The sequence below is a fragment of the Heptranchias perlo genome, chromosome 8 (assembly GCF_035084215.1).
Source record: "Heptranchias perlo isolate sHepPer1 chromosome 8, sHepPer1.hap1, whole genome shotgun sequence".
Lineage (NCBI taxonomy): Eukaryota > Metazoa > Chordata > Chondrichthyes > Hexanchiformes > Hexanchidae > Heptranchias > Heptranchias perlo.
The window spans coordinates 91731879-91747563 of record NC_090332.1 but is presented as its reverse complement, the minus strand read 5'-3'; the positions used below and the strand labels follow the sequence as shown (position 1 = coordinate 91747563).

General features: G+C 45.4%; 1 protein-coding gene across 1 annotated transcript in view; it reads right to left on the bottom strand.

The window, feature by feature from the left end:
* Window positions 1-15398, bottom strand: part of utrn (utrophin) — a 664298-nt gene extending 648900 nt beyond the window's left edge. The window contains exons 1-2 of the mRNA XM_067989572.1: window positions 15298-15398; window positions 843-1055 (exon numbers count right to left, since the gene is read on the bottom strand). Of these exons, the coding sequence (XP_067845673.1) occupies window positions 843-924 (82 nt within the window). The 5' untranslated portion in view covers window positions 925-1055; window positions 15298-15398. The remainder of the gene's footprint in view (window positions 1-842; window positions 1056-15297) is intronic.
* Window positions 15399-15685: the final 287 nt, after the last annotated feature.

The following is a 15685-nucleotide window of genomic DNA, read 5'->3' as shown; positions in this document are numbered from 1 at the left end:
ATTTCCAGGTTCACATATGGAGAATGGACATTTGGGCTAGCTATCAGAGGGCTCCCAGCTCCCATACTACAGTATAAATTACTGTCATCATGAGAGGAAGAAGAAAATATTGGGTAAAAATATTTATAAAGCCAGAATCTGGCAACAGTTATCAAGTTTAAATTTCACTAGAGCTGGTACTGTTTAACTTCCGAAACAAAAGGAACAGTGTTTGATGGTGACTGTCAAGATCGACAATGGTGCTTTAAAAAAAAATTATATAATTTTGAGCCAGTTACGTTTGAGTGTCAAAGTATGAAAAAGTGAAAAAGAGCAGCAGTCATTTCATGCTGGTTTCTTCTAACCCGGAGATAGGAATTGACAAGCAGTTTGCAAACTTACCTCACCACAGCATTTAAGTTCGAAGTGACCTCAGGATCCGCCTATGTTTAATTAGTCCTGTGGCTTTAAAGGGAGAGACCAAACTAAACAGACCTGCACCTTAGCAGAATAAAACATTCTGCAATACACAATATAATGCTCCTGTCCTTATAAAGGAACCAACAATGCCACAGGAGATACACTAGTTATAAACATTTTGACACTAGGGCACAATACTGGGGCACACTGAGCTCTCCAAATGAATGGTTTTGTGTTAGGTGTTTTCAATCACAGTGGGGTTAATAATAGTTAGGACTAGGAAAGCTTGCCTGTACATGTAGCCAGACAGAATAACTAACATAACTAGCTAGTCTCAACCAAAACAGATACATTGCAAATTGTTCCGAACATCCAGGCTAGGGAGAAGGAGAAAAAAAAATCAGCCAGGGTTCTCAGATACTATAAAATTTTCTCCGACATACCTGATCTCCATCTGATGATGTCACTGAACTCATTCGCTGGACTGCCAGAGTCAGCATTTCCCCCACTTGCAACTTTGGCCATAGTTAAAGCTACTGTGACCTGCCGCGGCTTCTAGCCACTGTTGGATCAAACAAACTATCTGGCAAGTTTCACACAGTCCTTTTCCTCCAAAGTTCCTTCATGTGCGTTGTCTCTAGTTGGATCCACAACACCTGAATGATTCAAAGGGGAAATAAGAATGTTACACCATGAAACCTTACATTCTGGGAAACATTTTGAAAATATATAATTAAGAATATTTGTAGGAAAATTATAAATTGTACATTTTACACATTTGAAACTGTAAGTGCTCAAACATGCCAACTAGTCAATAGCACACCCTCCACACCGTTTAAGCAAAGAACCTGCATTTAGAAAGCACCTTTCACATCCTCAGGATGTCACCAGGCACTTCAAAGACAATGAATTACTTTTTCTATTATTAAAGTGATGTCACTATTAAGGAGGCATTGGCGGCACCAATTTGCACACAATAAGATCCCATAAAATTGATAAAGAGGTACTCGAAAGGCTGGCTGTACTTAAAGTAGATAAGTCACCCGGACCGATGGGATGCATCCTAGGTTGCTGAGGGAAGCAAGAGTGGAAATTGCAGAGGTACTGGCCATAATCTTCCAAACATCCGTAGATACAGGGGTGGTGCCAGAGGACTGGAGAATTGCAAATGTTACACCCTTGTTCAAATAAGGGTGTAAGGATAAACCCAGCAACTATAGGCCAGTCAGTTTAACTTTTAAAAATGATAATCCAGAACAGTATTAACAGTCACTTGGACGAGGTTGGATTGATTAACAAATCCGTGCTGGCTTTCCCTAAAGGCAAGCTGTTCCAGTACAGCTACAACACTGGCATCTACCCGACAATGTGGAAAATTGCCCAGGTATGTCCTGTCCACAAAAAGCAGGACAAATCCAATCCGGCCAATTACCGCCCCATCAGTCTACTCTCAATCATCAGCAAAGTGATGGAAGGTGTCGTCGACAGTGCTAGCAAGTGGCACTTACTCACCAATAACCTGCTCACCGATGCTCAGTTTGGGTTCCGCCAGGACCACTCGGCTCCAGACCTCATTACAGCCCTGATCCAAACATGGACAAAAGAGCTGAATTCCAGAGGTGAGGTGAGAGTGACTGCCCTTGACATCAAGGCAGCATTTGACCGAGTGTGGCACCAAGGAGCCCTAGTAAAATTGAAGTCAATGGGAATCAGGGGGAAAACTCTCCAGTGGCTGGAGTCATACCTAGCACAAAGGAAGATGGTAGCGGTTGTTGGAGGCCAATCATCTCAGCCCCAGGACATTGCTGCAGGAGTTCCTCAGGGCAGTGTCCTCGGCCCAACCATCTTCAGCTGCTTCATCAATGACCTTCCCTCCATCATAAGGTCAGAAATGGGGATGTTCGCTGATGACTGCACAGTGTTCAGTTCCATTCGCAACCCCTCAGATAATGAAGCAGTCCGAGCCCGCATGCAGCAAGACCTGGACAACATCCAGGCTTGGGCTCATAAGTGGCAAGTAACATTTGCGCCAGATAAGTGCCAGGCAATGACCATCTCCAACAAGAGAGAGTCTAACCACCTCCCCTTGACATTCAACGGCATTACCATCGCCGAATCCCCCACCATCAACATCCTGGGGGTCACCATTGACCAGAAACTTAACCAGCCATATAAATACTGTGGCTACTGGAGCAGGTCAGAGGCTGGGTATTCTGCGGCGAGTGACTCACCTCCTGACTCCCCAAAGCCTTTCCACCATCTACAAGGCACAAGTCAGGAGTGTGATGGAATACTCTCCACTTGCCTGGATGAGTGCAGCTCCAACAACACTCAAGAAGCTCGACACCATCCAAGATAAAGCAGCCCGCTTGATTGGCACCCCATCCACCACCCTAAACATTCACTCCCTTCACCACCGGCGCAGTGGCTGCAGTGTGCACCATCCACAGGATGCACTGCAGCAACTCGCCAAGGCTTCTTCGACAGCACCTCCCAAACCCGCGACCTCTACCACCTAGAAGGACAAGAGCAGCAGGTACATGGGAACAACACCACCTGCACGTTCCCCTCCAAGTCATACACCATCCCGACTTGGAAATATACCGCCGTTCCTTCATTGTCGCTGGGTCAAAATCCTGGAACTCCCTTCCTAACAGCACTGTGGGAGAACCGTCACCACACGGACTGCAGCGGTTCAAGGCGGCGGCTCACCACCACCTTCTCAAGGGCAATTAGGGATGGGCAATAAATGCTGGCCTCGCCAGCGACGCCCACATCCCGTGAACGAATTTTTTAAAAATCTGTTTAACTAACCTGATAGAGTTTTTTGATGAGGTAACAGAGAGGGTAGATGAGGGAAACGCAGTTGATGTGGTGTATATGGACTTTCAAAAGACGTTTGATAAAGTGCCGCACGGTAGGCTTATCACCAAGATTGCGGCCCACGGAATAAAGGGGGCAGTAGTAACATGGATAAATCTCCGGGACCTGATGAAATGTATCCCAGGACGTTATGGGAGGAAATTGCGGGTCCCCTAGCAGAGATATTTGAATCATCGACAGCTACAGGTGAGGTGCCTGAAGATTGGAGGGTAGCAAATGTTGTGCCTTTGTTTAAGAAGGGCGGCAGGGAAAAGCCTGGGAAATACAGACCAGTGAGCCTGACATCTGTAGTGGGTAAGTTGTTAGAGGGTATTCTGAGAGACAGGATCTACAGGCATTTGGAGAGGCAGGGACTGATTAGGAACAGTCAGCATGGTTTTGTGAGTGGAAAATCATGTCTCACGAATTTGATTGAGTTTTTTGAAGGGGTAACCAAGAAGATAGATGAGGGCTGTGCAGTAGACGTGGTCGACATGGACTTTAGCAAAGCCTTTGACAAGGTACCGCATGGTAGGTTGTTACATAAGGTTAAATCTCACGGGATCCAAGGTGAGGTAGCCAATTGGATACAAGATTGGATTGACGACAGAAGACAGAGGGTGGTTGTAGAGGGTTGTTTTTCAAACTGGAGGCCTGTGACCAGCGGTGTGCCTCAGGGATCGGTGCTGGGTCCGCTGTTATTTGTTATTTATATTAATGATTTGGATGAGAATTTAGGAGGCATGGTTAGTAAGTTTGCAGATGACACCAAGATTGGTGGCATTGTGGACAGTGAAGAAGGTTATCTAGGATTGCAACGGGATCTTGATAAATTGGGCCAGTAGACCGATGAATGGCAGATGGAGTTTAATTTAGATAAATGTGAGGTGATGCATTTTGGTAGATCGAATCAGGCCAGGACCTACTCCGTTAATGGTAGGGCGTTGGGGAGAGTTATAGAACAAAGAGATCTCGGAGTACAGGTTCATAGCTCCTTGAAAGTGGAGTCACAGGTGGATAGGGTGGTGAAGAAGGCATTCAGCATGCTTGGTTTCATTGGTCAGAACATTGAATACAGGAGTTGGGATGTCTTGTTGAAGTTGTACAAGACATTAGTTAGGCCACACTTGGAATACTGTGTACAGTTCTGGTCACCCTATTATAGAAAGGATATTATTAAACTAGAAAGAGTGCAGAAAAGATTTACTAGGATGCTACCGGGACTTGATGGTTTGACTTATAGGGAGAGGTTGGATAGACTGAGACTTTTTCCCCTGGAGAGTAGGAGGTTTAGGGGTGATCTTATAGAAGTCTATAAAATAATGAGGGGCATAGATAAGGTAGATAGTCAAAATCTTTTCCCAAAGGTAGGGGAGTCTATAACGAGGGGGCACAGATTTAAGGTGAGAGGGGAGAGTTACAAAAGGGTCCAGAGGGGCAATATTTTCACTCAAAGGGTGGTGAGTGTCTGGAACGAGCTGCCAGAGGCAGTAGTAGAGGCGGGTACAATTTTGTCTTTTAAAAGCATTTGGACAGTTACATGGGTAAGATGGGTATAGAGGGATATGGGCCAAGTGCAGGCAATTGGGACTAGCTTAATGGTATAAACTGGGCGACATGGACATGTTGGGCCGAAGGGCCTGTTTCCATGTTGTAAACTTCTATGATTCTATGGATACAGAATTGGCTAAGTGACAGGAAACAGAGTAGTGGTGAACAGTTGTTTTTCGGACTGGAGTGGTGTTCCACAGGGGTCAGTGCTAAGGATCGCTGCTTTTCTCAATATATATTAATGACTTGGACTTGGGTGTACAGGGCACAATTTCAAAATTTGCAGATGACACAAAACTTAGAAGGGTAGTAAACAGTGAGGAGGATAGTGATAGACTTCAAGAGGATATAGACAAGCTGGTGGCATAGGCAGACACGTGGCAGATGAAATTTAAAGCAGAAAAATGCGAAGTGATACATTTCGGTAGAAAGAATGAGGAGAGGCAATATAAACTAGAGGGCACAACTCTAAATGGGGTACAGGAACAGAGAGATCTGGGGGTATATGTGCACAAATCATTAAAGGTGGCAGGGCAGGTTGAGAAAGTGGTTAACAAAGCATACGGGATCCTGGGCTTTATAAAGAGGCATAGACCACAGAAGTATGGAAGTCATGATGAACATTTATAAAACACTGGTTCGGCCACAACTGGAGTATTCTGTCCAGTTCTGAGCACCGCACTTCAGGGAAGATGTGAAGGCCTTAGAGAGGTTGCAGAAGAGATTTACTAGAATGATTCCAGGGACGAGGGACTTTAGTTATGTGGTTAGACTGGAGAAGCTGGAATTGTTCTCCGTGAATCAGAGACAGTTGCGAGGAGATTTGATAGAGGTATTCAAAATCATGAAGGGTCTAGACATAGTAGATAGAGAGAAACTGTTCCCATTGGCGGAAGGGTCAAGAACCAAAGGACGTAGATTTAAGGTGATTGGCAAAAGAACCAATGATGACCAAAACTTTTTTATACAGCAAGTGGTTGTGATCTGGAATGCACTGCCCGAGGGGGTGGTGGAAGCAGATTCAATCACGGCCTTCAAAAGGGAATTGGATAAGTCTTTGAAGGGAAAAAATTTGCAGGGTTACGTGGAAAGGGCGGGAGAGTGGGACTAGCTGGGTTGCTCTTGTAGAGAGCTGGCACAAAATCGATGGGCTGAATGGCCTTCTTCCTTGTTGTAGCCATTCTATGATTTAAAGCACTTTGAGATGTCCTGAGGTCATGAAAGGTGCCATATAAATGCAAGTTCCTTTCTTTCTTTTCTTCTAGGTGGAGGTAGATTTGTTGCAGAATCATCCCAACCATAGTGAATGCCTGCCTGTAGCTTAAAATACTGAATAGGTTTTTATTTCTCCCTACAATGTTGTCATAAGGATTTCAGTATAATGATGGGTTACATCCAGCAGTAAATTATAGATTGTGTCTGGGCAGCATATTTTGATCTATAAACACTAGGGTGAAGTATTGGTGATTATAGATCTGTTACCAGTGGTGACAGTAGTAGGAACAACTGGAAGTAATGAATTTAAGGCAGCCCCTTAAGAAGCTTACTGGCATAACATTGAAGTATATTGACATGTGGAATTTTTCCTAAATATGCCTAGTGACATCATTGTACTAGTACAGGGGGTTTCTCCAAACTGGGCCCGCAGTCCACACAGAGCTTTTGAGCCCAGACAATCCAGCCCTTCACATTTATATTCTTATTCACTGTTCCTGTTATTCCTGTTTGAAATTTGTGGGCCTGAAAGTTTGGAAAAGGCTGTTGCCACATTGGTGGATGAATCCTAAATCAGAGCACCAAGATCTGTTTGGGTTGGCCAACTTGAGATACAGGCATGTTAACGGATACATGGCTCCCCCAAGCTTGATGGCCCCGCCATGCAGCCTACAAAAGGCAAACGCCCAGTCTCTCCTGCTCTGGTAGACAACTCTAGCTGGAGGGGCTGCAACACCAGGCTCTGACATGCATCCTGCAATGTGAACACTGGTGAATTCTGGACCACTGGGAACCAAAACACACACCGTGTAGAATCACCACGTCGGAGAAGTTAGTTCTCAGATACTGGCAGCAGTACAGAAAACAGTTGGACACTGCCTTTAACAGGACACACAATCATTAATAGCACACTGCAATAGTTAACAAAAAAGGGGAACGCAGCACTCCAAGGTCACAATTCTTTGAACTTTATGTGTACCAATGAAAAAGTGGATTTCATAGCAAGACTGGGTTACAGCTCACTCATAAACTACGCCCTGGGAAAATCAAGGGGCACACCTACTACTAAAACCGGCAGAGATTTTATTTTGTAATTTAAGAGTACGATCTTCAGCTAGGAGACTAAAATAATTTAGGAAAAAAGGAGAAATAAAGATTGTGACCACTACAGAGGAGCCTTATTAAAGGGGAAAAACTTGGTGACCAGCTTATGAATGTGCAGCTTCCCACGGACGTTCTAATTTCAGTACATGATTAATTCTCTGCTGAGGAGGTCGGACGATTTGATTTTTTGTTTTAACCCGACTGTCACAGACTTCAGCAAACTCCGCCCTGGGAAAGCGTGTGTGTTATATTGTTCATTACACTGGTTATTCACGTGTTACTTTTTCTTGTATATCCTGTTTCACTGTGTTGCCTTCTGCTCTATTTGTTTCATTGTATTTGTAGTATTAATACAAAAGATGTTGGGACTCAGTATATCAGTGTTCTCCAATACAGCCACCACACGAATAAGGCTTGGTTTTAATTACAAAATACTTTCCAACTTAAAGTTTGCAAGTCCAAGCTTTCTGTTCCAGTTTCTTGACAGCTTTCTGGCTAGGGAAGGAGAAATAAAATCTGAGCCAGAGCTCCCACTGCTCATCACTATTCAATAACCCCTACTGGAAGTCGGCATGTGACACTGGGAAAGGGCAGAATCAGACACATTGCAATGTCCCTATTTTCAAATAGCTCTGAAGTATCCAACTTATTGAAGCAGATCCAGCTGCCACAGGATTTCCATCAACTCTCACTCATAACAAATGCAAGATTCCTCCTCGTAGACAAAAAAATGCAACTTAGCTAATATACAAAAAAATTCCAAGCCTCTCCAAAACACAAAATTCGCTGCAACAATTGATTGACTTCCTGCACCTCACTTTTTTGCTGTTCACTTCTGAACCTAGTCTGGTCTGCTGCCCCTTCACCCACCGTTTTCTTCCTTGTCTGGTATACCCCTCTGTCACCAGGTGTCCTCCGTCATTACCTGCTTCCTGCTGTCATCTCTGTCAAAGCTGTTCACTTTTCTTCCTCCGTGTCCACCATTTACATTCGAAGTTTAAACACTCAGAAGCTTCAGCTCTTTACCCTTTGCAGATCTGGGGGACTGGTAAAGGCTTCTCCCTGATTGGTGGATTTAGATGACTGCAGGAGCACCAATGAGGGAGAAGCCTCTACCAGTCCCCCAGGCCTGGGAAATAGCTGAGGCACAGCAAAAGTAGAAGTCAGTGCTGGAAAGAGAGGAAAGAAAGGCGGCTTCGGGGAGGAGGGGGGGGGGGGGGGGGGGTGCGGATTCAACCCACAGGCCATTGACAGGGAGACCATTTTGTTGACCTGTGCACGTGACCTCAGCCATAAATAAAAAACGACAGCACCAACCACGTTTATCGTCCAGCACTGCCACCAAAGTTAGGGCCATCTACAACTGCGCACCAGAGCAAAATGGGCACAATTACATTGAAAATACTTCTCTACAGTCTCATCTACTTTCTTATTCCATAGTTTAGGGAAAGGCACTCGCCATTTGTTTACACTGCCAGTGTGACAAGCTCAGTCAATCATAGATGATGTATCATGAATCTACTCATTTGGACCGAGCAACAAACCCAAAGATTAAAAAGATCCTACTGGCATCTCCAATCACCAAGCCAGCTCACTGATCAATGCATTTCCAAACATGATTTTTTTTATCCCAATTTTAACTCTTCTGCAGATGATGATGATTCACCCTGGGACACATTTCCATGACAGCCCTTCAGAATCTTACCCGAGTGACCTTTATTCATGCACGAGCTCAGACAATGAAGTGCTGACACGTTATTTGACCATAGAGGGCATCGCAGCAACGTGTGCACAAACACACACCTCTAATAAAGATGGGACAGGGGGTCAGTGGTTCGCTATCAGGAGCAGGAACCATGGCCACTTTTTCCTCCCTGCCTCACCAGGTCTCAAGATCAGTTAACTCAGCACAGATCAGGGAACGAACCTGGAGCCTTCCTGGTCTGTGCGCCTCACTGTATAAACTGAGCAGAGACGGCCAAAACCCACATGGTACCAAGCAACAGTTTCCAACCAATTCCATGCATTATTCCACAACCACATAATAAAAGGATTTTTTTCTTTAAAGTCATGAGCCAAGAGCAGAATACGCACAGCGATAGTTGAAGCATTCATCAACTGTTTAAAAAAAAAATCACCAATTAAATCACCCATTAACAAAAACATCCCTTCACTGTTACAAATATTTGCAACAGAGCATTACAAATCAGCAAATAATCCCGGCCCACGCACATTCCCACCAACACATCATGTTTCCATTGGTAGCGTTAACTGGATTCATTTTTTTTTGTTGGGGGGGAATGGACTTCTTGCAGCAGGCATGACATGTGCAACAGATTAATGACCAAATTAGTTGTGCTCTCACACAGAACTTTTTACAAATGCTGCCTGTTGTGTTTCACAGTGCCTAAACCCTTATTCTGCTGAATAAACTGGAATTTCACAATTAGCAATCAAAATGCTGTGACCAGCAAGTTCAGGCTGAACTGTGCACCCAGAAGGAGACTTCAAACCAGCAGCACTTCCTCAGGGCCAGTGCACATGACATTAAAATCCTGCAGCATCTCCCTGCAGTTTGAAGGATTCAGAAGTGATCGAGTTAACGAGACAGAGGCAGGAGCAATGGCAAATTCTGCACAGTTCCGTCCATTCAACACAGCCGTTCAAACTACAGAAACTGCACTAAATTTCTACAACTTGCCAGACATGAAAAAATGCCAAAAGACACACTCGGAAAAAATGAAGGCCTGTGACATTTCATTTTCCAAACAGGAAACGTTCTAATATCCCCATTTATGTAATTCAAACAAAATTAAATATCAAAGATTAACATATGAAAAACACTCCTGTTGGGGTCCCAGACACCAGCCACCCTCCACTACCTCATCAAATAGCTGCTTCATACAGTGAGTATCAGCGGGCATCCCAAACCATTGTGGGGGGGGGGGGCATCACAATCAGGCCAAATCCTGTCCTCACCCAACACCCCCACACATTTCCAGCAGAAATCAGTAAACAACAAACAGGAACCCAGTCTGATCTTTCCCCTCCCTAGCCCGGGTACCAGAGGCCAAAAGGAGAAATCCAGCTGCCACACCAACTGAGATCTGCTAGCACAGCACATAACTTAGATCAAACCAGGAACCTTCCTGGTTTATAAGGTTCAGTTCCACACCGTACTTACTCACTGACATCCAAGTAGCCTTCATATATACTCACATCAAGCAACCTTCAGTCTAGCACAAGGAGAAGTTTAGATCCGCCTGTAGTATTTGCATATAACTAATCTTTTAGTCAGCACACAGAGAGCTTGATAACTCCGCACTCGAGGTCTGTGCACAGAATGAATTTGATCTGTAGTACTTAATTTCTGCCACTCGGTAGCACTATGACAGAAGTTGAGCACTACAACAAGAACACTGAAGTGATTCATTTTAATCAGTACCACACCCACACCAGGAAAAGTAAGATACACTAAAAGCTCCAGTTTAACATAGGAAAGGTCCCTCCACACCAAGAGCTGTTTGATTTCTCCAGCCTGGTGGTGAGGGTGCAGGCGCATGAACTTTTCCCAAGTCGCTGTTGCCCCTATAACTAGCTGCCAGGAGATGGTGCCCGGGCACAACTTACCCCTCTAATTATCTTCAATCTTTCCCCCCCCACCCACCGGTACAGAATGATTTTGCAATTTCCCCACTTAACATGGCTCGCACCACGAACCAAGCCTTTCAACTCCCTGCTCTGCTGCATTGGGTATTACTACATGGTTGCTCGGGGCCACACGGGTCTTAAGCTGCTAGTTTAAATTGACTTGGTATATTCTTGTTACCTGCACCCTTTTGTGATCCTTGGGCTTTATTTAATTGGAGTTACGTACTGAGGTTACAAAAAAAGTTAAATCGAGCTTCATTTGACCGTTTGTTTTTAAAAAGAGAGAAAGAGAGTGTGGTTAGGGCAAAGCTAAAGCAGAAAATGGAAAATAGACGAATAAACTAGTGTCAGGAAAGGTAATTACAAATCAGTAACGAGAAAATATAGACAAATAAAACTGACGGGAATTAATTTTCACATATTGAAGAGAACGAACTAGCATTTATATAACGACGTCCTAAAGCACTTCGCAACCAATGAAGTACTTCTGAAATGTAGTCACTGTTATAATGTAGGGAAATGCAGCAGCCAAATGTTGCCCAGGACACCATAAAATTCCCCAGCTCTTGTCCAAATAGTGCCATGGCATCTTTTACGATCACCTGACAAGGGCCTTGGTTTAACACCTCATCCAAAAGGCAGCACAGCACTTAATTGTGAGCCTGGATTGAGAGTTCAAATCTCTGGACTGGGGCTTGAATCCAACAACCTTCTGACTCAGAGGGGTGAGTTCTATTATTGAACCTGCTTCCACCACGTTTCAGGCATTACATTCCTGATCATAACAACTTTGCGTTAAAAAAAATGTTTCCTCATGTCGCCTCTAGTTCTTTTGCCAATCACCTTAAATCTGTGTCCTCTGGTTACCGACCTTTCTGCCACTGAAAACAGTTTCTTCTTATTTACTCTGTCAAAACCGTTCATAATTTTGAAAACCTCTTAAATCTCCTCTTAACCTTCTTTGCTCTAAGAAGAACAATCCCAGCTTCTCCAGTTTCTCCAGATATCTCAAGACCCTCATCCCTGGTACCATTCTAGAAAATCTCCTCTGGACCCTCTCTATGGCCTTCACATCCTTCCTAAAATGTGGTGCCCAGAATTGAACACAATACTCCAGCTAAGACCTAACCAGTGTTTTATAAAGGTTTAGCATAACTTTCTTACTTTTGTACTTTGTGCCTCTATTAATAAAGCCCAGGATCCCATATGCTTTTTTAACTGCCTTCTCAACTTGTCCTGCCACCTTCAAAGATTTGTGTACATACACCCCCAGGTCTCTCTGTTCCTGTACCCCCTTTAAAATTGTACCATTTAGTTTATATTGCCTCTCCTCATTCTTCCTACCAAAATGTATTACTTCACACTTCTCTGCATTAAATTTCCTCTGCCATGTGTCTTCCCATTTCACCTATGTCCTCCTGAAGTCTGTTACTATCTTCCACATTGTTTACTACATTTGGTAGCAAATAAAGCTTGTCACTCGTACAGAATTTTATTCCTCCCCTCCTATCCTGAAGGTGCACACTCTTGGTAGGCAGGAGTCCACAGGTAAACTTCTAGTGCCTCATCTAGCTGGCTACTTTCATGAGTGAACCTCGACATTAACTGTCAGCAGGCTGTTCAACCATGGAGTGCATCACAGCCAAGCACGATCCTGTTCTCAGCTAAAGTGGATTCACTGGATAGCGATCAGGAGCAGGGATGTGGCTGTTTTTATCCATACCCCAACAGAGTGGGTTGAGCGCAACTGTAGCAAACCTTCACTGAGACCACCTAATTCAGCACCAACCAGAAATCAAAGTAAGCACGTGCGTGCGCAATGTGTTCAACAAAATTATTTACAGAAACCTCACATCCACAGGGGTTCTATGGTTTAAAATGCCTCACTTCACACACTTCTTGAAAATGTTTTGTGTATACATGACAACCTGTCTGGATGTTAAACAAATTACAAAGGAAATTCAAAACAATCAGCTACAAATGTTGCTTTGGTAAAGTAAGTGTAGTACACTCCAACATACAGCACCAAAACAAAATATTTAAAACTGTGCTTCATAATCGACACTGATTTACACCTGCACTGTACAGATTACAAACATGAGAGGGCACACAATAACAACATGCATTAACAGGCAACTCTTAATTCAAAGCTTATTTCAAATTATCTGATAATTCAAATTTTTTTTTAGAACTTTACAATGTTATTTACATTGCATAATTAAAATTATTGGACAACTCCATTTTTTGAGTCACAAAAAACAAGTTTGAATTATCAGAAGTTGGTTGTGGTGCTTTTAACATAATAAAACATCCTAGAACACTTCACAAAGGCAAAAATGACCGAAAAATATTGCAATGTCTCATAACACAATCAACCAAACTAGCGTAGTTTCTGATGTCACTAAACTAGAAATTTGATCCAGGATATGCATTACACTGTTACATAAATATTGCATGATTTTCACTTATGTGACTTAATTTTTGCTAACATTTTACTTCAAAACTAGAAAGCATATTGGGCACTGTACAAACCAATAAAAAGCAAATCCAAACCACCAACACATCAGAATTACTGTTGTGTAAATTAAAAGCTGACTGTCATGGACTCTCACTTTACAAATGCTAATCTGTTTGATTCGATGCTTCGAGCACCTAATTTCGAACAAGATAAAAGCTCGGCTCCACACTCTCAACAAGAGTCATATCAAAAGTGCAATATGATTTTGTCCTAAACGTGGCTACACATTAAGTTTTGAAGAACATACTTTGGCTGCGAATCAATCTAAGGAATAAAAAAAGTGAAACATTCTCAATATGACTTCCAGGAACAGCACAATTTCTCATTGTTTTTAGAAACTGAAAGCAAATGATTTGGTATTTCTAACACATAATTTGTTTTGTTGTCTTGGCAAAAGTCATCATTGCTCTATATCCAGAAATTAACTCACAAAAGACACCAATACTGTCTTGAATGGGCTTGTATTTGTCACAACAAACTTGTATTTCTATAGCACTTTTAAAAATGAAAATGAAAAACAGCCCAAGGCACTTCACAGGGCAACAAAACTGGACATTAAGCACAAGTGGGGGATCTGTGACCAAAAGTATAGTCAAACTGGTAGGTTTTAAGATGGGTCAAAGGTGGAGAGAGAAGGAGAAAGGCACAGGGTTTAGGAGGGGGAGCTCCAGTGAGTCGGGGTCAGGCGACTGTAAGCTCTGCCACAGATGGAGCAGAGGGAGGGGTGTGCTCATAACAGACTAAAGGTGAAAGTAACTCACAGCAGCAGTGCCAGAAAATCAATACAATTGCTCAGAAAATTGGAATTCTGGAATTGGGGACATTGTCTCTTTTGATTTGACCCCTTGTCATCTTAATTTTTGTAAACAATTTTACAACACCAAGTTATAGTCCAGCAATTTTATTTTAACTTCACAAGCTTTCGGAGGCTTCCTCCTTCCTCAGGTAAAACTTATCCCAGATCAGAATGGTTTAAGAGAATTACAAAGTTTACCAAAGTTGGAATATCACACCTTTACTTTACTCCACACTGGATCATCTGACCAGCCTTTCTCACCATTCTGATCAGTTTGCAGATCATGTAACATAGTCCAGCAACTTTATCCAGTGAGTAGATGAGCTGTACAGATCAGGAAGGTCTCAGGTTTGAGACTGTGTCTGTGCTGAGTGAGCTGATCTCCGTTTGGGTGTCAGAGCCCTTGCGCTGGGGATGGGGGAGGAAATCAACCCACTTCTGATCACTACACAGCAACCCCAGCTAGATATGTAGATATGAGTGGGCACAAGGTTCACCTCACCTCAGCTCACAATAACTACCACTGGGGTGAGGGTCCAGAGAACAAGCGGCGAACAAGGAAACAACTCACTCAGGTTCAGTCAGACCCTGATGACTGTTTGACCGGGTGAGGGGGAGCGGGCACCGGGCCGGGGGGGTGGGCACCGGGCCGGGGGGGTGGGCACCGGGCCGGGGGGGTGGGCACCGGGCCGGGGGGGTGGGCACCGGGCCGGGGGGGTGGGCACCGGGCCGGGGGGGTGGGCACCGGGCCGGGGGGGTGGGCACCGGGCCGGGGGGAGGCGGGTGGGCACCGGGCCGGGGGGAGGCGGGTGGGCACCGGGCCGGGGGGAGGCGGGTGGGCACCGGGCCGGGGGGAGGCGGGTGGGCACCGGGCCGGGGGGAGGCGGGTGGGCACCGGGCCGGGGGGAGGCGGGTGGGCACCGGGCCGGGGGGAGGCGGGTGGGCACCGGGCCGGGGGGAGGCGGGTGGGCACCGGGCCGGGGGGAGGCGGGTGGGCACCGGGCCGGGGGGAAACCGGGCACGGACTGAGCTCCGGTTTAAGCCCCGCGCTCGGCGACTGACGGATCCCAAACTCTGGAGCTCAAGAGGCGTTCGCGTTACCAGCGCGACTCGGGCTGAAGGAGCGGCTCCCGGGCTCAGACCACCCGGCGGCTCCCGGTCCGGTCCCGGCCCGGCCCCTGAGAATGACAGGCTCGCTTACCTGCTGCTCCGCTTCAGGCTGAGGGGACAAACTTCTCCTGAGGCCCCGCCCCTGCTCCGCGGCCCCGGCCGGCCCGCACCCACACTGCCTCGGCTCCCCGCAAACTTCCCCCCGCCACTTCCCGCCTCCTTCCGGCGGCGGCTGCGAACATGGCGCGGGCGGGCGGGCACGTGACGGGCGGCCTGTCAATCAAAGCAGGACAGCAAGTCCCGCACGGCGGGCACCAGGGGTCAGCCTGCAATTCAGGGGTCAGTGTGCAATCCAAGGGTCAATGTGCAATCCAGGGGGCAACCTGCAATCCAAGGGTCAATGTGCAATCCAGGGGTCAATGTGCAATCCAGGGGGCAACCTGCAATCCAGGGGGCAACCTGCAATCCAAGGGTCAATG